The 24,676-nt window shown below is 35.7% G+C and overlaps 1 protein-coding gene across 1 annotated transcript in view; it reads right to left on the bottom strand.

Annotated features, from left to right (window-relative positions):
* The window catches only part of Scgdelta (sarcoglycan delta), a 145,369-nt gene extending 121,088 nt beyond the window's left edge, over nucleotides 1–24,281 (bottom strand). The window contains exon 1 of the mRNA XM_073975621.1: nucleotides 24,012–24,281. Within this exon, the coding sequence (XP_073831722.1) occupies nucleotides 24,012–24,281 (270 nt within the window). The remainder of the gene's footprint in view (nucleotides 1–24,011) is intronic.
* Nucleotides 24,282–24,676: the final 395 nt, after the last annotated feature.

Here is a 24,676-nt window from a genome sequence, read left to right as displayed (position 1 = left end):
TTGAAAATTAATTTCCGAGTCAATGGCGATTGTGTCTCTGACCTTATGTGCTTACGAAACTACTAAATCGATTTTAATGAAACTTTCAGCGAAAGTACAGGGTTGGTCCCCGATAAAAACAGGCTACATATTTTTTGACTTTCGGATCGGGCGGGTATCCCCCCCTATGCCCTATTTTTGTAAAAATGGAATATTTGCAACAAATACGAATGTATCGGTTTTGGAATTTATTTGCGAGTCACTGGCGATTGTGTCTCCAACCTTACGTACATATTTTGGGACTTAAGATCCGACCACGCTCACTTTCTAATTAGGTTATATCTACAAAACTACTGAAGGGATTTTCAAGAAAATCGCGATTTTTCTAAACTTTTAAATCTTTATAAATAAAAATCAAATATCGTTCGTTGGTAATGGCATCAGTTGAGAACGGCTGGACCGATTTTCGACTTGGGTTTTTATGCAAAGAAAATTTGACCCACTTTTACGCACACTTTTTTCAATTTTAAGTTTTTATCATTTCTACAAAAACTACTGAACCGATTTTCCTGAAATTGCCATGGAATGTACAGAGATGGCCCCGCATAAAATAGGCTACAAATTCAGTTGAATTTCGGAAAGGGCGGGGTACTTCCCCCATATCCTACTTTTTTTAAAGTGTTATATTCACCATAATTACGAATGTATCTATTTGGAAGTTAATTTGCGAGACAATTGTGGTTGTGTCTCCGACCTTACCTATTTTTTAGGAACTAAAGACTTGACCATACCCACTTTTTAAAATATGTTACATCTACAAAACTATTGAACCGATTTTCCTGAAAATGTCAGGGAATGTACAGGCATATTTTCTTGAATTTTGAAGGGTGCATATTTAAAAAAACGTCTTACCTTTACGAATAAAAATCAAATGCTGTCATAACCCAACTTAGGTTTTTTGGAAAGAAAAGTTTACCACTCCCCCGAAAAGAGGCTACATATTTTATTGAATTCCAGAGCGGCGGGGTACCTCCCCTATGCGATATTTTTAAAACACGTTATATTTGCAAAAAATATGTATGTATCGGAATAAAAATTTACGGATTAATCTACATTCTACGTACTTCTTTGAGGCCTATAGGCCCGATCACGCCTGTTTTTTTTAATATGTCATAACTCCAATACTACTACATAAAATTTGCAGCAAAAGCTCAATGTTTGCCGTTGTTATGTATATTTTATGAATTTCCTCACGCCTTTCTGTTAAACTCTATATGTATAAGTCAAACTTATGATTATATCGGTTTCAGCATACATTTTGGTAGGCAATGAAGTTGTGTGCACTCTAGGTACATATTTAGAGCCAAAATACCGGACCAGGCCCACTTTTTTAATATCTTATATCTTGAAAACCGATGACCACTCCCACTCTTTTCCAAACAATATTTTTCCAAAACTACTCAACCTAATTTTCAGAAAATATTCAGGAATGTCCCGTGGTCCAAAATGCTATATATTTGTGGACGAATTTCGGGGCCTATTATTTTATAATCGCTGTATTTGCTAAACTTATGAGTGCATCAGGTTGCAAATTAGTTTTCGAGACAACGGTGGTTGCGCCCCCGATCAAGAAAAATTATATATTTACAAATGTACTTAAATGGTGAGGTTCAACGGTCCATCAGCCATGAAAAGCTAAAACATATAAGTCTCAATAAGCGGGAGAATTCGATTTAACCATTTTCTTAACTTATATAATTAGATCGCTTTAGGATAAAGACAGGAACATGGACTATAATAAATCCTAAAAGGCGAAAAATCCGACAAAGTCAGTGAGAGAAAAGAAATGTTACTGACAAAATCTTTTGACAATGGGCCAAAGAAGTGGAGTAGAAAATACCTATTTTTGAATTGTCAAGCATAAAGTCGATAAAAAGTTGTCAATAAAACTCATTACGATGGGCCAGCAACGCGGACCGGGGTCTGCTAGTTTTTTCATATAAATTTTTCATTTAAGGCCCTGAATTTTCAACTCCACAGAGCACTTCACGTAAGGGAGTGCTAAAAAGTGGTTTTGTTGAAATGTGACAAAACGTGTTCCATGTGACACAAATAGCCAAAAACTTGAAAAGCGATTCCATAGAACAATTCAGCAACTTTTTACAACCATAAAAATTGGCCAAATATCTGACTAAAATAAACTCCTGATATATTCTTTGAGCGGACGCAAGCAAATTCAGAGAGGTGAAAAAAAATGACACCCAATTATTTCGAAATTAGTTTTTTTGTTTTTATTTATTGATTATTATTTATTTATATTATTTTTTATTTATTATAGAATGTATTTTGTTAAAATAAATCGTATTATGTATATTAATCACCAAAACTTAAGATTGTATACAAGTAAATGAACAAAAATTGGCTGACAATGTTAATGCTATAGCATTCACGTCATTTTGCATCGGAATGCTATAGCATTCACGTCCGCGAACGTGTTAAATAGATCTGGGTTCATAAAGTATTGCATTTTTGCACCTATTTTAGCATATATGGGCTCAAACAATTACTTGAGTTTTTCTCGAGTCAGGCAAATGACGTGTGGAACACTTAGTTATGACACCGACGATACTACAAACAATTATTGTAATGGGAATTTGAATATCATCCCATGCTGTAATTCTGGTTGGAAATTTACCTCCATTAAAATTTCGTGGCAATTTAAAATGGATATACGACGAATGGACATACATTCCTAGATCAATTAATCTCTTTGAGGTATGAACCTACATTTCGATGTGTTACATGTTTTTTGGGGAAAACAAATTTAGTGATTGTATTTCATCCCAATCTAACCAGAATTAGCTCTAGTGTGCGTAAAAAGTAGGTGTGTACAAAACGTATACGCAATATGGTAATCTGTAAGTGGTAGTTAATGTCGCTGTAGTGACAATTTGGTTTTGCCAAAACATAAAACTTTATAATCATTGGATTAGTCTTAAAATAACCTAACGATATTTTCAAAAAATGTGATTGCTATTTTATTTCAAAAATCGAATCAGGGTAAAGGTTGTATACAACAATGATTTTTTTGTTACACTTCGATTCAATGCTTAAAAAGATTTAAAAGTTGTATCTTCATTATTTAATAACAAACCCAACTCCTTCCGACCTCAGCTGGTATGCCGTTTGTAAAATTAACCTTTATAATATAATATAATATATATAATATAATTGTTCCACAAACATCCCAGATGGGACAAGGGAGACTTCTCTCATATCAATGAGTGCACGCCGATTCATATTGGCTCAATGATATGGGACCTACTTTTTATTGCCGAGTCCGAACGGCGTGTCTTACGACACCACTTGTAGAGAAGTTTTTCATGGCTTAAATACTCAGGAAATGTCGCCAGCATTACTGAGGGGGAATTTTGCCACCGTTGAAAATTTGACGTTGCTTGGCCTGGGATTCGAACCGCAGACCTTCTGAGTGCAAGGCGGACGTGCTAACCATTGCACCACGGTGGCGCCCAAATTAACCTTTACCTCGGAAATAATAAATACTTTTTACACCTTGAATTCTTTTTTTTTGGAATATAAATAAAACCTCTCACACATAGCCTCACTCTCTTCAACATATTTATGCGGTTTTCTTTATGCATCCTTATAACTGTTGTCATTGCCTTTTACTTGAGAGCTTTTGTCGTTGTTGTTTGCCGGTTGTGTTGGTTTCCTGTTTTAATATAATTCGCTTAATCCTTAAATACTGTGTAAATGTTTCCAGTTAAAAAGGCAATATCAACAACAACTACAACAACAACACCATCAAAAATGCTAGTAATGAAACACATGGTTACAAACATATAAGTGTTTATTTGTGCAGACATCATATGCACGTATTCATATACATACATACGAGTATAACGTGCATGTAAATAAACAAAGTCTGAATAACAAATCCATTTGAATAAAATTTTGTGAGAGTATGTGTGTGCGTTTGCATTCTGATGCATTAAAGTTGCGCTTACAACAGAAAATAAACACATTTCTGCCAACACAAACCAAAGTTGACTTTTATGTCTGAATTCGGCTTTTAAAAATATATTTTATTTTTCCATTACCATTTGTTTTTGGCGGATCCTATCCGTGATGAGGTGGTGTTATAGCTTAACTACGAGTATGTGTTTGAATGTAACATAAGTTTTGTGTGGTAGATGGCAGATGATGGCATAAAAGTTATAAAGTGAATTTATATGTACTTGATTTTGCATATGTGTTTGTGTGTGTGTGTGTAAATATGTAAATTCCAATGAATTTACTTGAACACATGCCCATTTCAGCAGATGAATATTTTCATTGTTATTTAGTTAAAATATTCGGTTAAACTGAGTTATAGAATATTTTAATCTAGGAAGGAATTAATGCATCGGATATGAGAACAAATCTATATGAACAAGTAAAAAAGTATCAGTCGGCTTTGCCGACAGAGATATACCCTCGGCATGTGTGAATTGAAATAATTTTTCCCAAAAAATGTTTTTAAAATTTGGGGCATATGAACCAAAAAAGTACGAATTTGGACTAAACCTCAAAAGTTTTGCGAGGGATGTACCTAAAGGAATGGAATTTTGGGAGTAATTCCTCTAGATAGATATCTTGCCCACCTGTCATTTCAGTGGGTTACAATATAATCTAGAGCTTTTGGAAAATTATATCAGGAAAAATGTACTTCCCTACAAAAAATAATATCGCTGTAAACTGGGCCACTAGTAGTACCTTCGAAAACATATTCAAAAGGATCCTCGAATGGTTGCAAAAATTGACCTAAAACTCTGAATATTTTTGTGAATTTTTTTTTTGCATTTTGTTATAGTTTTGTCTGCTATCTGTCATTTCACGCTTATAAAGCTTCATTTGACCTATGCTATTCAATTTTTTTTTTTGTAATTTTCTACTTTTGATGTAAAATACTAAGAGTATACTAAGTATACTAAGAGTGTTTTCTCAATCAGAAACCAAGAGATTGGCATATAAGAATACACCTATATTACCCTCCAAAGTTTTTGGCACTTTAAAAAGAAGGCCCGATTGTGGGAAAACCATAAGTTTTAGTGAAAAAAGTTATTTTTTAAAAATGCTTAAAAAGTCTCAAAACTGTAATTTTCACAAAAAATTTTAAAAACAAAAATATTGAACATTTGTGTGGGTGGTACCCCAAGGAGTGAACCGATAGGGCCCACTTTTGAACATAAACGAAGTTTGGACAAACTATTGCGAAATCCCAAGTTTGGAGCAAATCGCTTGCTCCGTTTATTAGATATCGGGAGTAACATTTTAGCGAATATTTTTAAATTTTTGGGGGAAAGGTAGGAGAAGAGGTGGACCTATAAACACCACCTTCGAATTTTTTTAATATTTGAAGAAATATTGCAATATGCAATGTGTAGACCAACGCAATATTCGGTTCGAGAATTGTCGTGAGCAACAGCCACTACACATGCTGGCCGTAAGGGTTTTTACAGCTTTCAGTCATTTTCTCAAGAAGCATGGACTTGCAACTCAAGAAACCTGTACCATCGTAAAAGGAACCTTGAGTGCAACATGTAGCAACACAAATCAAAAGGATTCGGGAGGAGGTCCTAAACTGCACTTTTCTGAAATTTAGGAGGTACCCAAAGGAGTTGACATATATTGTCCTTATTCTAACCGGTGCCACCGTGGTGCAATGGTATGCACACCCGCCTTGCACGCTGAAGGTCGTGGGTTCGATTCCCCGGCCAAGCAACATCAAATTTTCAATGATGGCAAAATACCCCTCAGTAATGTTGGCGACATTTCCTGAGTATTTCAGCCATGTAAAACTTCTCTACAAGTGGTGTCTTAAGACACGCCGTTCGGACTCGGCGATAAACTGTAGGTCCCATATCATTGAGCTAATATGAATCGGGGTGCACTCATTGATATGAGAGAAGTCTCCCTTGTCCCATCTTGGATGTTTGTGGAACAATTATATATTCTAACCGGATCTATGTCTCGTAGAAATATTATGATGTGTAAAGTACGGGTGACGTAGGGGATGGAAGATACCAAGGAACGGTCCTGACCGGCTTTACCATGGCAAAGCCCAGGATTTATCATGGTCCCTCTATCATCTCAAGTGGACACTGACCACCCCGTGGTGTCACCTGGGGAACTGCTTTTAACACCCGTTAAAGATAGTGAGCTAACATGTGCCGCGCGTTCCCACAAAAGAACGTTAAAAGCTTGGGTTTGGGCGTCAGGTTAGTAACCCTCCCCTACAATAAACAGCCTACTAAGTAAAGAAAAACAAACCCCTCTAAAGTTGACGAACCCCGCAAACGTTTTAAGGACCATGATCTGCGAATCTGAACCTGGAATGTTCGCACTCTTTATAGAGAAGGTGCAGTTAACGCATTGACAGATGTACTTGAAAAGTACAAGGCCGACATTACTGCCATACAGGAAATACGATGGAAAGAGAAAGGAGTCACAACAACAACTAAATGTGACGCACTGTATTATAGCTGCCATGACACAATGCATGAGTTTGTTTGCGGATTTGTAGTTGGTCGAAAGTTAAAACATCTGGTCTCCAGCTTCACCCCAGTTAATGAAAGACTCGCTGCAACATCAGCATTTTTTGCGCTAATGCTCCCACTGAAGACAAGGACGAACAGATCAAAGATATATTTTACGAGCGCTTAGAAGATACAAATGACCGTTGCCCTGCCAATGACATTAAAATTATACTAGGCGATTTTAATGCCAAAATTGGAAAGGAGAATATCTTTGGCCCAACAGTCGGGAAATTCAGTCTCCATAGTGAAACATCTGACAATGGTATGAGGCTGATAGACTTTGCAGCAGCAAGAAACATGGTAGTTAGCAGTACCAGATTTAAGCATCTCGATATTCATAAGGGCACCTGGCTGTCGCCAGATTACAGAACAAGAAATCAAATTGATCACGTTGTGATAGGTGGAAGACATGCATCAAGCGTGTTGGATGTACGATCGTTCCGAGGTGCAAACATAGACTCGGACCACTACCTTGTTGCAGCAAAAGTACGTACCAGATTAAACGTATCAAACAAAGTGCGATTAGACACAACACAGAAGTTGGACATCGGTAAGCTGCAATCACAACAGATAGCCACAGCATATTCCACTCAAATACCAAGCCATGTCTCATTCGGCTTTGTAAAATGACTCTAACAGACACAAGATCTAAGGCAGTGCTTGGTGTTTGAGAGAAAAATTCTTCGAAAGATCTACGGACCAATCTGCATGAACCACGAGCCGTATCTGCTATACAACTGCATCAACATAGTTAAACGTATCGAGATGCAGCGATTGCCTTGGCTAGGTCATATCATAAGAATGAGCGATGATGAACCCGCTAAAACGGCGTATAAATTCGAGCCACGTGGCGGTGCACGCAGAATTGGCAGGTCAAAGAATAGATGGCGCAAACAAGTGGATGAAGAGATGACAAGGCGCGGTATTCCAGAAAGCGAAGCACTAAACAGAGAGAATTGGAGACCTTTTCATAGGTCGGTCTATGGAACAAATGTTCTGTAATGGGCCACCTAAGTAAGTAAGAGATGCAACTGACTGCACACAACGGCACCTGAATGAAACATCGAAATATGCATGGATATTGAAAGAGATTGATTCGCTGTACCCAAAATCGGATGCGCATCAACCGACTTTAACTAATTCGCGAATAACAGACTTTTCAATTTTCATATATTTTTATAAATTATTTCAGTAATCAACTAAGCTTTCGCGATGGTAAACCATATTTCTTAATGAAGCATTAGCAGAATACATTAATTATTGTGTGGGATTTTAGCGAAATATTTCTAATCAAACCAAAAAATATATATTTGGAATAATATTTCAACAATAAGAGTTTCTCTTTTGTTTTGCTATAATATGCAATTTATACACCCAATCTCTAGACGCATTGTCTAGATTCTGTAGATATTTTTAATTTATTTTTATAGTTTTGTACGGGCTCTGGGGCAGGATAATTGGGATATACTTCAAGATGTTTATACCCTCAGCATTTATGCTAAAGAGGGTATATACACTTTCATACGGGCAAAATGTGCCTCATCAAAATAGTGGTTTTAGACCCCAAGTATGTTTGGACGAAATGTGTTTTAGACAATTTGGAGTCGTTTTAGCAACGTCCGTCCGTCTGTCTGGCTGGTGCGCACGATAACTCTCGAACCGATTTGGTCCAGAATTTGGCCCTCCATACGACGGTACAAGTTTCATCAGGGGCAAGTCCATACTTCCTGAGAAAATAGCCTGAATGTTGCAAAAAAAAACCCCTATGACACCGTGTGTAGTGGTTCGAGCGCAAGATAACTCTCGAACGGATCTACCGATTCGGTCCAAAATTTGGCCTTCGTAATATTTTGTCCCAACATAGTTTAAGTTCGTAGATTAGCCACATCGGTTCACTCCTTCAGGTACCTCCCCGTCAAAAGTTCAAAAATGATCGGAAAATTTATGCACACGATAACTGTTAAAGGGAGTGACCGATTTGATCCATTCGCTACTACAATTGCGATGGTAAAAGTTTTTGTCAGTCCAGCCCAAAAGGTGTAAAAACCCCTAATTCACCATATGTAGTGGTTGGAGAACACGATAACTCTGTACATTTTGTACATTTTTAAACATCTACGAATAGATATGTAATGCTGTTACCGATATTTGCACATATTTTCTCATAAGAACAAATAAGACATTTTCAAATATTTTTTTTTTTATATGAGAATAATAGCCTCTATAACTTTTGTGCGCAGTGGCCAATTTTGTGAAAGCGAACAGATTTGATATCAAAATTTTTCCTTAACCTCTGTACTAAAAATTGTAGATGTGCTCACCAAAAATTTTTTTTAATTTTTTTCAAATGGAATTGCAAAGAAATTTTTGTTTTTACCATATACCCTAGTTGGCATAAATGCTGAGGGTATAACAAACATAGAAATATTTGTGTGGTTCCGTTGCAACGATACCAAAAGATTTTATATACGAGTATTTAAGAAATTAAAAAAATCATTTTCACAACTTTCTCCTCATATATGTTACAAATAGACAAATGAATATGGGGAACATTCTCTTATTTTCGGATGTGTTTAAATCCATAACAATTTTGGTCAGTATATTTGTGAGGAGTTGTGACTATATACGGTTTTCCGTATTCATAAATCCGTTTGCAATGCCATAATGACCACTAGACGAACACTTTCTACGTTACAACCTAATATTAACTCCTTGTGCATGCAAAATACTATTTAATTCTTTTAGTTATTGCTTAATTTAATTTTCGGAAATTGGAAACAAAAATGTCGACAAACAAATCCCGTTATTATTCAGTTAGGGGCCTTAAAGCGAAAATTGATTGCGACATCTTGGCTGACTGAGTGAGTGTGTCTGGCATAATTTAAAGTGCAAATAACTACGTTATGTTTTTATTTAATGCAGTTGAAATAAAGTTTTTGTAAAGTTAATTTAAAATATTAAACTTTGAGGAAACTGGTATTTGTCAATATAAATGCATGATTGTCCTATTTGTGGCAATTTGATGTTTGCCAATACTAGCATATTCAATATTTAACAATATTCTCCTGGGAAATTATTTATTTCTTGTAGATAAAAATTGAGAATTAGAAACATTGAAAATTAAGAAAGAATTTGGTTATTTTTTTCGTTTTTCCATTGACGATTAAATTGGAAATCTATTCCAATAGTTATATTCTAATATACTTTCTTTCTTTTTTCGTAGGATTGCTACAATTTTGGAGTTTAAAATGTAAGTACATATTCACATTTTTCCTAATTAATTACAACATAAACATTTTGAAACACATAACGCCGAGTAATCTTAGCTTGCAATGCCGCACCTAACCTCTCTAAATAATTACTATACCCTACACCACTATGTGGAAAGGGTATTATAAGTTTGTTTTGGTAAAAATCCATGTAACACCGCGAAATATTCGTCGGAGACCCCCAATGTGGTATACCAATCTGCATATCTCGACGAGATAAAGCGATTTTGAGATGTGTGTCCGTCCGTTATAAATTCTAATAAAATCCAGGTCGCAATAATGGGCCGATCGTCACGAAATTTGGCATGGAGTTCGGACCAGAAATGACACCTATTGTTATTGGCGATGATCGCGAAATATTTAGCGGGTGAAATGTACCAAAAACAAAATTTTTAACCCATTTTGTAGCTGCTCTGTAGGTCGCAATAATAGTCCGATCGCCTCGAAATTTTAAGTAAGGTAATAGTATATGACTAAAAACAAGGTTGCGTTTTAAGATGGTGACCAGATAATATTTAGAGGGTTGAAAATGGGACGAAACTACAAAATCTGCTAAAAATTGGATGAGTTATGCAATTTTTTGTGTTTTAAATTGTTTTTTTTTTCTTTTTTGTAATATTTTGTATTTTTGAATGTTTAAAGGCAGCAGAGAATTATTGTTATCATAATTTTTCTAAGTAATAATAACAACTCGCTTGGATGTTCGAACGTTGCACTTATGTACATGGGAAGGTATGACAAAAGCAGTTTTAGGTAATATATCGAACTGACATTTTTACATTGATATTATCGATAGACCTAAAAATAATCTAAGCAAAATATTGCAATCCTAGGTCCAAATCCTCGCATGAATTGAATCGATGTCGGATTTTTTTATGCGACACCCCCCTAAAGTGTTTATTTTTGTTAGATTTTAAGATTGCCAAAGTTTGCCACTGGGACCTCAAAGTTTCCATGGACCTTATATGAGTATATAGCTAATATTAAAATCCGATCCGATTTTCAAAATTTTTTGTAGAATTAGTTTTTTAGTCACAACAAAGAACTGGTAAAAATTGGTCATCGATTGGACAATAAATGTGGTGTGTGGAGCGATTTTGTGAAAATTCACCGTAGACTCCATACAAATTACTATGGAAAATTCTAGGCTCCAGTGGCACGTGTTAACATATTCCGATTGTGCTCAAACTTTGGCAATCTTAAAATCTAATAAACCTAAACACTTTAGGGTGGTTCCGCATTAAAAAAACCGACATCGATTTTTTCCCTTTGAGATAAAACCAGTATATTATCCCCCATATAACGGTACCACCCGATTCAAGGTATTTTGTAGAGTTGCGTCGTTCATGAACGAACCGGCTCAAAGGAACGATTCCGTGAAAAGAGCGAACGGATCCGTATCCAGCTCATTCTTTTATATCGTTCATTTAGATCCCCGATGGACGAGTCATTGCTGCTTACAAAATTAGCAGCATGGGTTTTGCAGCCAAACTCTAAACAAACGCTGCGTTAGCGCAAGCAGCATAAATTTCCACACAAAACAAACAATGATTCAGAGAGATTCATTCAATGAATCTCGCTCAGTAACTCACCTCATTCAGTAGCACATCTCGGTCATATCTTTCTTTTGCATCATTCGTTCATCTGGTTCTTTCATATCAAAACCTCCACCACTACGTTCAGAAACAAAACCACCCCCATTAGCACACAATGTGTCATTCGTGAACGAACATTTTCAACAAACGATTCGGTGAAAAGAACGACGGAGTCATATGTAGCAGAGAACGAACGACTTCAAACAAAATAATACAGTCAAATGTATTGTTGAACGAAAAAGAGCCAACGAACGATCTAGACGACCCGGATCTTTTTGGTGAACGGAATGAAAAAGATCGATCCGCTCAATGAACGAGATTGCCCAACACTAGTATTTTGAGGATTTTAGCTACATTGGAGTTTCAAAAAACTTCTGCACCAAAAATGGTGGAGATAGGACCATGTTTTGGTATAGATCCCATATAACGGTATAGTATTCTGATCGAATTAGCTGAAATTTGACATTTGATGTTCCCAATGACAAAAAAATCTGTACAAAAAATTATCAATATAGGTTCACGTTTTGGTATAGCTCCCATATAAAAGTAAATCCCGATTTAAGGTATTTTGCTGATTTTAACTAAATTGTTTGATCTGTAATTTGACATTTGAGATTCTCAATGGTCCACCAAGAATCGTCGAAATAGGTCCCTGTTTTAAAAATCCCCCATATTACGGTACCCCCCGATTTTCGGTATATCAGATGATAGTGAATATCAAAATATTTAAAGATATATGGGGCTACATCAAAACGTGAATCTATGTCCACAATTGCTGATGCTGAAATTATTTGCACATATGATGATGTAATTAAATGCAAATATTGATTTTTTTCAGTTTTTGCATCACAAATTGAGTGTTTTTAATTTTGGTAGATACAGTTTGTCAAGAAATTGTTTTCGAAATAATAAAATAAACATTTTTGTTTATTAATTTATGAAAAGTGGCAGATAATTATGATAAAAATGTCGAATTTTCTGCAACTTATCTTATCCAAGAAAATATAGAATGTACTAATAAACAAGAAAGAAAAGGCTATAGTCGGACGGGGCCGACCATGTGATACCCTACACCACAACCTCTAGGAATTTGTTATGTGCAACCGCCTTGCACGCTGAATGTCCAGATTCGATTCCCAGGATTGGCCACATAAAATTTTCAACGGTGGCAAAATACCCCTTAGTAATCTTGGCGATATTTTCTGAGTATTTCAGCCATGAAAAGCGTCTCTACCAGTGGCAACTTAGGACAAGCCTTTCGGACTCGGCGATAAAAACTAGGTCACATATCAATAACTTAATATGAATCCATTGATATAAGAGAAGCCTCTCTTGTCCCTACTTGGATGTTTGTGGAACAATTATATAAATTATACATTTCTTCAAAATATTCGAAAATTGGAAAAAAAAACACATTGATTAGCCCCTCCTGCTACATCTTCAAATTGTCTTTGAATATCAGGTTTCTTTTTGGAATACACCTAAATAAATAATTATATATACAATGAAATTCGCTCTCTGATATTTGATATTTGGGAAAATTGTGAGTTTATTGAAGATTTATCGTCCTAAAATTGTGAACTTGTACCTCAAATATGCTTGATAATGCAGTTTTGTGCTTTTCAGGGTATTTCGAAAATAGTTCAATGTGGGTATATATTGTGATATAAAAAATATATTTTATACCGGTAGAAATAACTAATAATGAATAGAAATTCAAATAATTTAAACAAATTTATAAATCCAAAAATTATTCATATTCAAGTACACACTAAAGAAGATAATATAAATCAGCTGCGCTAACGGTGATATACTCTCAGCCTCTGACCAAAACAAGAAACAAACACAATAATTATGCCGTATAAAAATATATTGATTTTCTACACGAGTTTTCTTCAAAATACGTGGAATACTTAGGTATCGTAATGTGGGGCTATATCAAATCAATTTTAGTAAACAAACTTCTGATTTTTTAAAAAACAAGTAAAAAAGTATCAGTCGGCTTTGCCGACAGAGATATACCCTCAGCCTGTGTATATTGAAACATTTTTTTCCCAGAATACGTATGTATTTAGGGGGTTTTAAAAATTTAGGGCGTTTGAACCGACAAACATGTTGATTAGGATTAAAGATCAAAAGTTTTGCGGAGGAGATACTAAAAGGAATGGATCGACATTGACCGTTATGGAAGTGGATCTCCAGCCACAACATATGGTGCCATAGGGGGTTTTTACACTCTTCGGGCTGTTTGCTCAAGAAGTATGGACTTTTTTGAACCGACAAATATGTTGATTAGGATTTAAGATCAAAAGTTTTGCGGAGGAGATACTAAAAGGAATGGATCGACATTGACCGTTATGGAAGTATATCTCCAGCCACTACATATGGTGCCATAGGGGGTTTTTACACTCTTCGGGCTGTTTCCTCAAGAAGTATGGACTTGCCCCTAAAAATACTTTTACCATCGTAATTGAGGCAGCGAATGCAAGTTGCTTCAACAAAAATCAAAGTGATTCGATAGCAGGTCTTAAAGTGAACTTATCCGAAATTTTGTGCGGTAGGTACCGGATGGAGTGGACAAATATAGTCCATATTTGAACCTGATCTATATCTGGTAGATATATTAGGAAGTGTATGGACCAATTCGGCCACTCCCTTCAAGAGTTACCGTACGAACAATTTTTCCGAACCGATATGGCTTATTTTCAAACTTAAACTATGTTTGGACAAAGTATTACTAAGGCCATATTTTGGACCGAATCGGCAGATCCGTTCGAGAGTTATCTTGCGCTCCAACCACCTCACACGGTGTCATAGAGTTTTTTTTTGCAACTTTCATGCTATTTTCTCAGGAAGTATGGACTTGCCGCTGATGAAACTTGTACCGTCGTATGGAGAGCATTGAATACAAATTGCTAAAACAAAAATCAAAGCGATTCGAGAGATGGCCCTAAACTGAACTTTTCCGAAATTTTGTGTGGGAGGTACCCGAAGCAGTGGACCTATTGAGACCATATTGGAACCTCATATTACTCTGGCAGAAAGTTTACGCTATACAAAGTATATACTAAATCGGTCACTCTCTTCAAGAGTTATCGTGCGCACAAACTTTCCGAACATTTTGGAACTTTTGTGGGGGAGATACCGATGTAGCTCATCTTCGAACTTAAACTAAGTTTGGGCAAAATATTACGAACGCAAAAATTTTAACCTAGTCGGTTCATCCGTTCGAGAGTTATCGTGCGCTCCAGCCAGCAGGACAGACAGACGGACGGACATGGCTAGATCGACTCCAAATTGTCTAAAACACATTTCGTCCAAACATACTAGGGGTCTAAAACCATTATTTCGATGAGGCACATTTTCATCGTATCAAAGTGTATATACCCTCCTTAGCCTAAAGGCTGAGGGTATAAAAATTGAGAATTATTTTTCGCATTTGTGCAAAGTTTGGACCAATCAGAAAATCCCCCTGAGAGCTCTCTTGCGGATTTGCCATTTTCGGCCATAATCTCAGGAAGTATGGACTTGACATTGCAATTGTACCATCGTAGAGGTGGCCGCAAGGACAATCGCCTGAAAATAAATTCAAAACTGTTTGAGAGGACTCTTAAATTTCACTTTTCCGAGGTACAAGAAGGAGTGGACCGATATGGTCCATATTCCAACCTAATACATGACTGGATGAAATAACACGATGTGCAAAGTCTGCACCAATCAGAAGTTCCTTTTGAGAATTATCTTGCGGATTTGTTATTGTCGGTCAAAATCTCAGGAAGTAATGGCTTGTCATTGCAATTGTATCATCGTAAAGGTGACCGCAAGAACAATCTGCTGAAAAAAATTCAAAACTATTCGAGAGGACTCTTAAATTTCACATTTTGTGTGAGAGGTACCCGAAGGTGTGGACAGATATAGTCTTACCCGATCTATATCTGGAAGGAATAATAATAGTATATGGAAAGTGTGGACCAAATCAATTGCTCACTTCGCCACTTATCCTTCGCACAACTTTTTGAAAAAAATTTTGAACTTTTGTGGGGGGATGTGGACCTACATATATAGCCTCTTTTCAAACTTAAACTAAGTTTGGGCATAATATTACGAAGTATAAAATTTTGTTCGAATCGGTAGATCAGTTCGAGAGTTATCGTGCGCACCAGCCAGCTAGACAGTAAGAGAGACGGATGAAAGGACGGGGCTAAATCGACTCCAAATTGTCTGAAACGAATTTCGTCCAAACATACTTGGGGTCTAAAACCATTATTTCGATGAGACACATCTTTGGTCGTATTTTGTATGTATCCCTTTTACCCAAAATCCTGAGGTATTAAATAGGAGGCGAGTCGACCCCATGCTGCAATATTTGTATTAAAATTCAATTGAACTGAAAATTTCTCTGTCATGATAGAGATCATTTGTATCATGGGAGGAAATTGTGGTTATCTACACAAATTACATTATATATTAGGCAGTAGGCCCATTATCTGCAGACACGTTATTGCAATTTGCATCAGGGGGAAAGGTTAGTAGTTATTTTTCCATATGTAGGCTACTTTGCCGGTATATGCTCTCTAGGAATTAAAATGTGGGCCAAAAATGAAATTTGTGTATTTTTCTTACAAAAGTAATGGTATATTTCACCCGTTAAATAATATCAGATCATCATGCAAAATTATAGGCATTTTCTTCAACCTAAACTCTTACCTCGTGCAAAATTTCGTGACTATTAACCTATATTTGCGACCAATTGAGCTATAATAGCGTGTTTATGATTACACTACAACGAAAAAACTGGATATATTAGGCTCTAACTCTGTTATCTGGTTACGTACATCAACATAATTGAAAGGTCAAGAGATCGTCTTCCAAATATAACTCACGAGGAAGGAATGTGTCTTTCAGGAACAAAGATATAAACTGTATATTACAAATCTTCACAATTTTCACACAAAAGTTGTGGTCCATGTAACCCTCTAAATATTATCTGATCACCATCTCAAATTGCAAGCTTCTTCTTTGTCATATACTCTTAGTTAGCATTTCTGAAAATTGTCGAAATCTCTCATAAAGAATATTAGTATCCTAATAATGAGTAAAAAAACAACTTTAGTGACTGGTTTGAGACCTAGGTTTGGTACTTTTTTAGCCGATCTGGCAACCCTACTGATCGAGTACTCTTGTAGGTAATATTTACTATTACTGAAGAAAATGTCTTTTCTTCAGAAATTACCGGTTTGAGAAGATGGGGTATTTGTTTACGCCTAAAATGGTCTAGTACTCCCTTGTATTGTTGATACTTGTTAAAAGTTGATTCATTTTAAGAATAACATTCATAAAAGCCCCTGATGTTCAAGCATGTACCGAAAAGATGGGGTATTTTGGAACCTTAATAGTATTTCGAAAACATTTATTTGACAACTTACATTACATGTAGTTGTTGGTCATTTTTTATTTGTACATTCCATCTTGTCTTAAATAAGTTGGTTTTATCACAATTATCTGTAATTTTTTATAAATTAATACACAAAAATGTTAATTTCCTTGTTTCGAAAACAATTGCTTGACAAACTGTATTTATTTATAACAAGAAATCAAGGTTTTTATAAAAATTTAAAAAAAAAAAAACAAGTAAAAAAGTATCAGTCGTCTTTGCCGAGAGAGATATACCCTCAGCCTATGTGAATTGAAACTTTCATCTACGCATAGATTTTATTTAAGGTCTTTTCAGAATTTTGAGGCCCTTTTTGAACATTTGAACTTACAGACACAAATGTGGATTAGGATTAAAGTTAAAAAATGTTGCGCAGGAGGTACCTGAAGGAATGGACCGACATAGTCCATTATGAAACATAATATCGCTGTAAACAGAACCACACTGAATAGCAAACGATCTTCGAAAATACCCTAAACTGCACTTAAACAAAAATGTTGAACTTTTGCAGGGAAGGTACCTTAGGGAGAGTCCAATATGGGCCATTTTTGGAAATTAAACTAAATTTGGACAAAACATTAGAAGATCCTAAGTTTGCACCAAATTGATTACCCCGTTCAAGAAAGTGTAACGTGCATACCATTTTAGCGAAATTTTTTAAATTTTGGGGGAAGTACGGGAATTCGTGGAACGGTATTGCCCATCTTCGAACTGAAATTAAGTTTGGACAAAATATGTGGAAGGCCAAATTTCCGGCCAAATCGGTTGACCAGTGCGAGTGCTATAGTGCCCTCCAAATGGAGTCAGTGAATGCAAGTTGCTTCAACAAAAATCAAAGTGATTCGAGAACAGGTCTTAAAGTGAACTTATCCGAAATTTTTTGTGGGTAGTACCCGAAGGAGTGGACAAATATATTCCATATTCGAACGTGATCTATACCTGGTAGATATATTAGGATGTGTAAAGTATGGGCCAAATCGGTCACTACCTTCAAGAGTTATCGTGCACACAATTTTTCCGAACATGTTTGAACTTTTGTGGCGGAGGTACCTGAAGGCGTGAACCAATATGGCTTATCGTCGAACAAAATATTACGAAGGCTAAATGTTGGACCGAATCGGAAGATCCGTTCGAGAGTTATCACGCGCTCCAACAACTACACACGGTGTCATAGGGGTTTTTACAGCTTGCAGGCTATTTTGTCAGGAAGTATGGCCCTGTCCCTGATGAAACTTGTATTGTCGTATGGGGAGCAGTAAATACAAGTTGCTACAAGAAAAATCAAAGCGATTCGAGAGCTGGTCCTAAACTGAACTTTTCCGAAATTTTGTGTGGGGGGTACCCAAAGGAGTGTACCGATTGGTTCCATGTTGGAACCCCATCTAAGTCTGGTAGAAAAAAAAACTTGGAACTATGTGCATAATATTTGGTGGAGAAGTTTTTAGAACCCTAGAAGTTTACCCTTAATGCCAACTTATAGCTAATTCGGTCTGAAAATGTGGATAAGAACTTCAAAATACCTGAAATCGGGCGGTATCGTTATATGTGTGCTATTCCGAAACGTGAACGTATATAGCCCATCTTCTTGTTCAATTTGATCTAAATTTAGACCAAAGGTGTACACAATTTCAGCTTCCTATATCAACTTATTAGGAAAAAAAATTTACACTGATTAAGAATATATGGGTATTTCTGAGTGAAATCGGATATTTTTTCAGAAAGCGTTTTTTTATTTCATTTATATTTTGGTGTGTTGATGCTGCTTATCAGCAAAACACTTAGGTATATTTTTAGATTTTTTACTAACGGTTCCAGAGATATCGGCTCTTTGAAAAAGTAAAATTTTGTAAAAAATATGTACAAGAATTCATAACGTCTTTACTATTAGTCCAAATAGAAAAACTTTGTTTTTGTATTTTTTGTTGTTTTGCACAGTGGTCTAGGATGTAATTCTCGCGATTTAAAATTTAAAATCAATAATGTTAAGTCTTACTTGGTAGTGGAATTCGAATAATTACTATTTTTTCCAAATTTTTTAATATTTGTCAATAAAGCTTTTCCTTTATACCAGGGTGACACTTTTGTTATTTTACCAAAAAATAAAATGTTGAATTTATTAAAAATTTGTTTTGTTGTTTTATTTAGGAATTCATCTTAAACATCTTAAAAACATTTTAATTTTTCCATTTTGCAAATAGTTTAGCAATTATTGTACCAGAATTAGTGGGTATTACTGAATGAAGCTTTTTGTCCCCGCGATAATTTTGGCCATTTAATGTCTCAAATTCAAATCATCCTTCGTTATTAAATAATCCTCTTCTGGTGAAAATATCACTTTAATATTTGATAGATTATTCGGCTCGGATGCCCATTCATATTATACCCGAACTGTAGTTATTTGATCATCAATTTAGTTAGTTTATTATCTAGCTGGTACACTAACAGCTAAACCAATTTCATGACGAAGTTTTTAATATTTTTTTAATATGTTTAAGAGAAGTACCCAATTACAACTACAAAACGAATGATAAAATATTTATTTTTTTAATTTTGTTGGTAAAATAAAAAATTTTTCACACTGATATAATGGAAAAAGTTTATTGACAAATTAAAAAAAATAGGAAACATAGTAATTATTCGAATTCCACTACCAAATAGGACTCAAAATGGTTGTAATTAATTTGAGTTTTATACAGAAAACTTTAAAGAAAATCGGGAGTACAATCATTGATAGCAATTATTTTTTTATTTTTATTAGATAAAAAAAAACATTGTTCCACAACATCCCATACCGGACAAGGGAGACTTCTCTCATATCAATGAGTGCACCCCGATTCATATTTAGCTCAATGATATGGGACCTACTGTTTATCGCCGAGTCCGAACGGCGTGTCTTAAGACACCACTTGTGAGAAGTTTTTCAAGGCTGAATTTCTCAGGAAATGTCGCCAACATTACTGAGGGGTATTTTGCCACCGTTGAAAAATGTTTGATGTTGCCTGGCCGGGGAATCGAACCCCTGACCTTCTGCGTGCAAGGCGGGCGTGCATACCATGCACCACGGTGGCACCCTTTTTTATTAGATACTTGATAGAAAAAGAAAACAATACAAAAATAGATTTTTTTCTATTTGGACCAATAAAGAAGTTATTTGTATTTCTAAGCCAAAAGATTTTATAGAGTTCGAGTTTTTCAAGGCGCAATGTCTCTGGAACCGGTAGTCAAAAATGTCTGAAAATATGCTGAAATGTTTTGCTAATAGGCAGCATCACCACAGCAAAAAATAAAGGAAATAAAAAAAAACTTTTTGAAAAAGTGTCCGAGTTCTTTATAGGGTGGCAAATTATTATTTCGATACGTTACAAACGTAATGACAAACTTAATATACCCCCCATATTATAAAAACACGTAAGAAAGTATCAGTCAGCTGTGTCAGCAGTTTAATAGTTGTCTTGCACAATAACTTTATTATGGGTATGGGGTTTTGCAGCTTTTGGGACATTACCTCAGGAAGAACTTACTTACTTACTCCGGAAAAAATTATACCGTTGTAAATGGGGCCTCTAGGACAACTTCCTGAAAAACAATTCAAAACTATCCGAGAGGAGCTATTAAACGTCACTTTTTTTCCAATATAGTCCATATTCCAACCTGATACATGACTGGATGCAATAATACGATGTCCAAAGTTTGGACCCATCAGAAACTCCCTGCGAGAATTATCTTGCGGATTTGCCATTTTAGTTGGCGTCCTCAGGGTTTCTTGGAGCTTTAAAGCCAATATCTCAGGAAGTATGGACGTGCACAAGAAAAAAATTACACCGGCTTAAAGGAAGCTGCAAGAACATCGTACCGAAACATATCACAGTGCTCTTGAACCAAATTTAAATTGAAGGTTCTTACATCTGGGAAGTTTTTGCGGATTCTGAAACTAAAATGTTCATAGATAAGAAAAGTCAAAAAAACAAAAAAATCGCCGGAGCGCTTTTTAAATAAATCGTGATCAAAGTTTGTTTCAGGTTTTTACGATTTTGCTTGGAAACCGCAAGTCCTTTTGAAATGGGACTAAAGAAAATGTGGTAGCTGTGAAAATTCTGTACAAGATTGACTGATTGATATTTTCCTGAGTTTTACCATTTTTGAGATATAGAGGTTCAGATCAAACTTTCAGATTTTTTTTCTTAGGTCTTCATAAAAGTCAATCTTGTAGAGAATTTTAATAACTAGAATATTTTTTTCTTTTTCTTTTTCTCATCTATGAACATTGTAGTTTCAGAATCCGCCAAAAATTTAGCAGGTGTAAGCACCTTCCATTTAAATTTGGTTCAAGAGCGCCGTGATATTTCACAACGATCGGAGAGGAGCTTTTAAACTTTCCTTTATCCGAATTTTGTTTGGGAGGTACCCGAAGGAGTGGACCTATATAGTTCATATTCGAGCCCGATGTATATCTGGAAGGAATAATGCAATGTGCAAAGTTTGAACCCAATCTCCTTTTGAGAGTTATAGTTCACACAATTTTACCGAAAAATTTTGAACTTTTGTCGGGGAGGTACCCGAAGGAGTGGACCGATATGGTCCATCTTCGAACTTAAACTAAATTTGGACAAAATATTACGATTCCCAAAACTCGAATCGGTTGATCCGTTCAAGAATTATCGTGCGCAACATAGAGACAGACGGACGCACATGGCTAAATCGACTACAAATTGTCTGAAACGAATTTTATCCAAACATACTTGGGGTCTAAAGCTGCCTGCTTGCCTTGCTTGCTTCTGATAAAAGAATAAAAAAGAAAAGGGCAAACCAGTTCGAAATTTGTTCGGCCTTCTTTATTCTTTTATTTTTGTTATGTCAGACATGAAGCAGGAAAGCAAGGCAATCAGGCAAGGCTGCTTATGTACCCAGGCCTTAAAGGGTGAGGATATAATAAAAGGTCAGGAATGGTTACTTGATACATCTATTAATGGTTTTTGTCACATATTCCAACCAATGTACATAGTTGTTGTTTAGAATATAAAATTCTCATTGGAAATAAAACATCTTTACAAAAATTGTCTACGTAGGTCCCATACAAAAGTATCTCCCGATTTGAGATAATTCCAAAGGTTTAGTCCCATTTTCTAACCAAATTGGCTATAATTTTATCGAAGGTTTGCTACCCTTCATATGAAATATATGACAAATTATAAAACTATCTTCAAATCGAATGGTACCTCTATATGAAGATTATACAAAAAGTGAGGTAGGTCCATGCTGAACACTTTTTATACCCTCAGCATTTATGCTAACGAGGGTATATACACTTTCATACGGGCAAAATATGCCTCATCGAAATAATGGTTTTAGACCCCAAGTATGTTTTTAACGAAATGTGTTTCAGACATTTTGGAGTCGTTTTAGCAATGTCCGTCCGTCTATCTGTCTGTATGTCTGGCTGGCTGGTGCGCACGATAATTCTCGAACGATTTGGTCCAAAATTTGGTCTTCGTAATATTTTGTCCAAACATAGTTTAAGTTCGAAGATGGGTTATATCGGTCCACTCCTTCCGGTACCTCCCACACAAAAGTTCGAAAATGTTCGGAAAATTTGTGCGCACGATAACTCTTGAAGGAACTAACTGATTTGGTCCATACTTTGCACATCGTTAAATTTCTACCAGACTTAGATGATGTTCTAGTATGGACTCAATCGGCCCATTCCTTCGGGTACCTCCCACACAAAATTCGGAAAAGTTCAGTTTAGGACCTGCTCTCGAATATCTTTGATTTTTGTTGTAACAACTGGTATTCATTGCCCCCCTTACGATGGTACAAGTTTCATCAGGGGCAAGGCCATACTTCCTGAGAAAATAGCCTGAAAGGTGCAAAAAAACACCTATGACACGGTGTGTAGTGGTTTGAGAGCAATATTGGCCTTCGTAATATTTTGTCCAAACATAGTTTAATTTCGACGATAAGCCATATCGGTCTACTCCTTCAGGTACCTCCCTTACAAAAGTTCAAAAATGTTCAGACAAATTGTTCGCACGATAACTCTTGATGGAAGTGACCGATTTGGTTCATACTTTACACATCCTAATATATCTACCAGATATAGATCTGGTTCGAATATGGACTATATATGTCCACTACTTCGGGTACCTATCACACAAAATTACGGATAACTTCACTTTAAGACCTGCAATCGAATCACATTGATTTTTGTTGAACCAACTTGTATTCGCTGTCTTAATTACGACATTAAAAGTTTTTTTTCAGGTGCAAGCCCATACTTCTTGAGAAAACAGCCCCAAAGTTGTAAAAACCCCTATGGCACAATATGTAGTGGCGGGAGAGCACGATAACTCTCGAACTGATCAACCGATTTGGTCCAAAATTTGGCCTCCGTCAATTTTGTCATAGTTTTAGTTCGAAGATAAGCAATACCGGTCCACAATTTCCACCACAAAAGTTCAATATTTGTGTATAAGTGCAGTTTAAGGGCTGTTCGAGGATCTTTTGGAAATGTATACCGATGCTGTTCGTTGTTTACAGCGATATTATGTTTTCCGTGGACAAGTCCACGTTTACTGGCATTCTGGTCCAAAAGTTATACGATGACCCAATGAAATGACTAGTGGACACGATATCTATCTAAAAGATATGACTCCCAAAATAAGATCCACTTTTATAATGGAGTATGTTGGTCCATTCCTTTAAGCACCTCCTCTGCAACACTTTTGAACTTTAATCCTAATCCATACTTTCGTCGGCAAGTTCAAAAAAGGCCACAAAATACTGAAAGACCCTAAATACATTCGATCTGACGAAAGTTTGAATTCACATAGGCTGAGGGTATATCTCTGTCGGCAAAGCCGACTGATACTTTTTTACTTGTTGAAAGGAGTTTTCATACAATTTAAATAGTTCAGGTATGGTGACCAAGGAAAGTTCCTTTGAACACGAACTTTAACGAAATATAATGCAGATCCAACAAATATGCTAAGACCATAATACTGGTGTTATACAGATCCCCAAGACTATTAGAAGTGAGAATTTTTAATTTTCTATTATTCGAAGATTATATGGAGATAAAAATGATTTAAGAATTCCCTCGCTATAATTCCCTTTAATTTGTAAAATCTGTACTTACCTCATCATTTCTCAGCTGATGATCTAGAGTGTCAACTTGTTCGAAGAATTTCCAACTTAAATTATCAGCACCATTCGTTGAAACAGACAATAATAAATCTTTGCGATCTAAACACTTGTCGTCACTTTCTTTTACCGAAGTCAAAGGTTGAGATTCATTCGAATTGGATTTATTAGAATTAAGTAAAGATTTCAATTTTGTTTGGGACAAAGATGAAGATAAATTAAAATTGAAATTACTTGAAGAATCACTGGAGATATCATTCAACATGGCACGGATGTAGTGACAGTCATGGGAAGTTTTATATTTTTATTGTTTACGATTTTTCTATTTTGTTTCCTAGATACAAAAAATAATTTAAACGTTTAAAACATTAATGAAATGGCAAAATAAAAAAAAACATTTTGTTATCTGATATAACAATTTGTCGCTAAAGAGATTTATTGCGATTTGCTTTCATTTGTTTGGCATTTTAAAATGGCAGAAAATTAAACGATTTTCCAATCAATTGCCATTTTATCAGCAAATCTTTACAGCTGAACAGATAGGAATGTCCGGCAATGTGCAATCAATTGCCGCTGAAATGCTTTTTATTTTGGCTCCTATATTTTTGTTCTACTTCAACTTGAAAATGCATGCAAAAGTATATATGGACACACATATCT

Source organism: Musca autumnalis, unplaced genomic scaffold (assembly GCF_047663935.1).
Source record: "Musca autumnalis isolate F117 unplaced genomic scaffold, ASM4766393v1 scaffold_3, whole genome shotgun sequence".
In the NCBI taxonomy this organism is placed as follows: Eukaryota; Metazoa; Arthropoda; class Insecta; order Diptera; family Muscidae; genus Musca; species Musca autumnalis.
The sequence above is the reverse complement of the archived record's forward strand: the minus strand, read 5'-3'. Positions and strand labels throughout refer to the sequence as shown.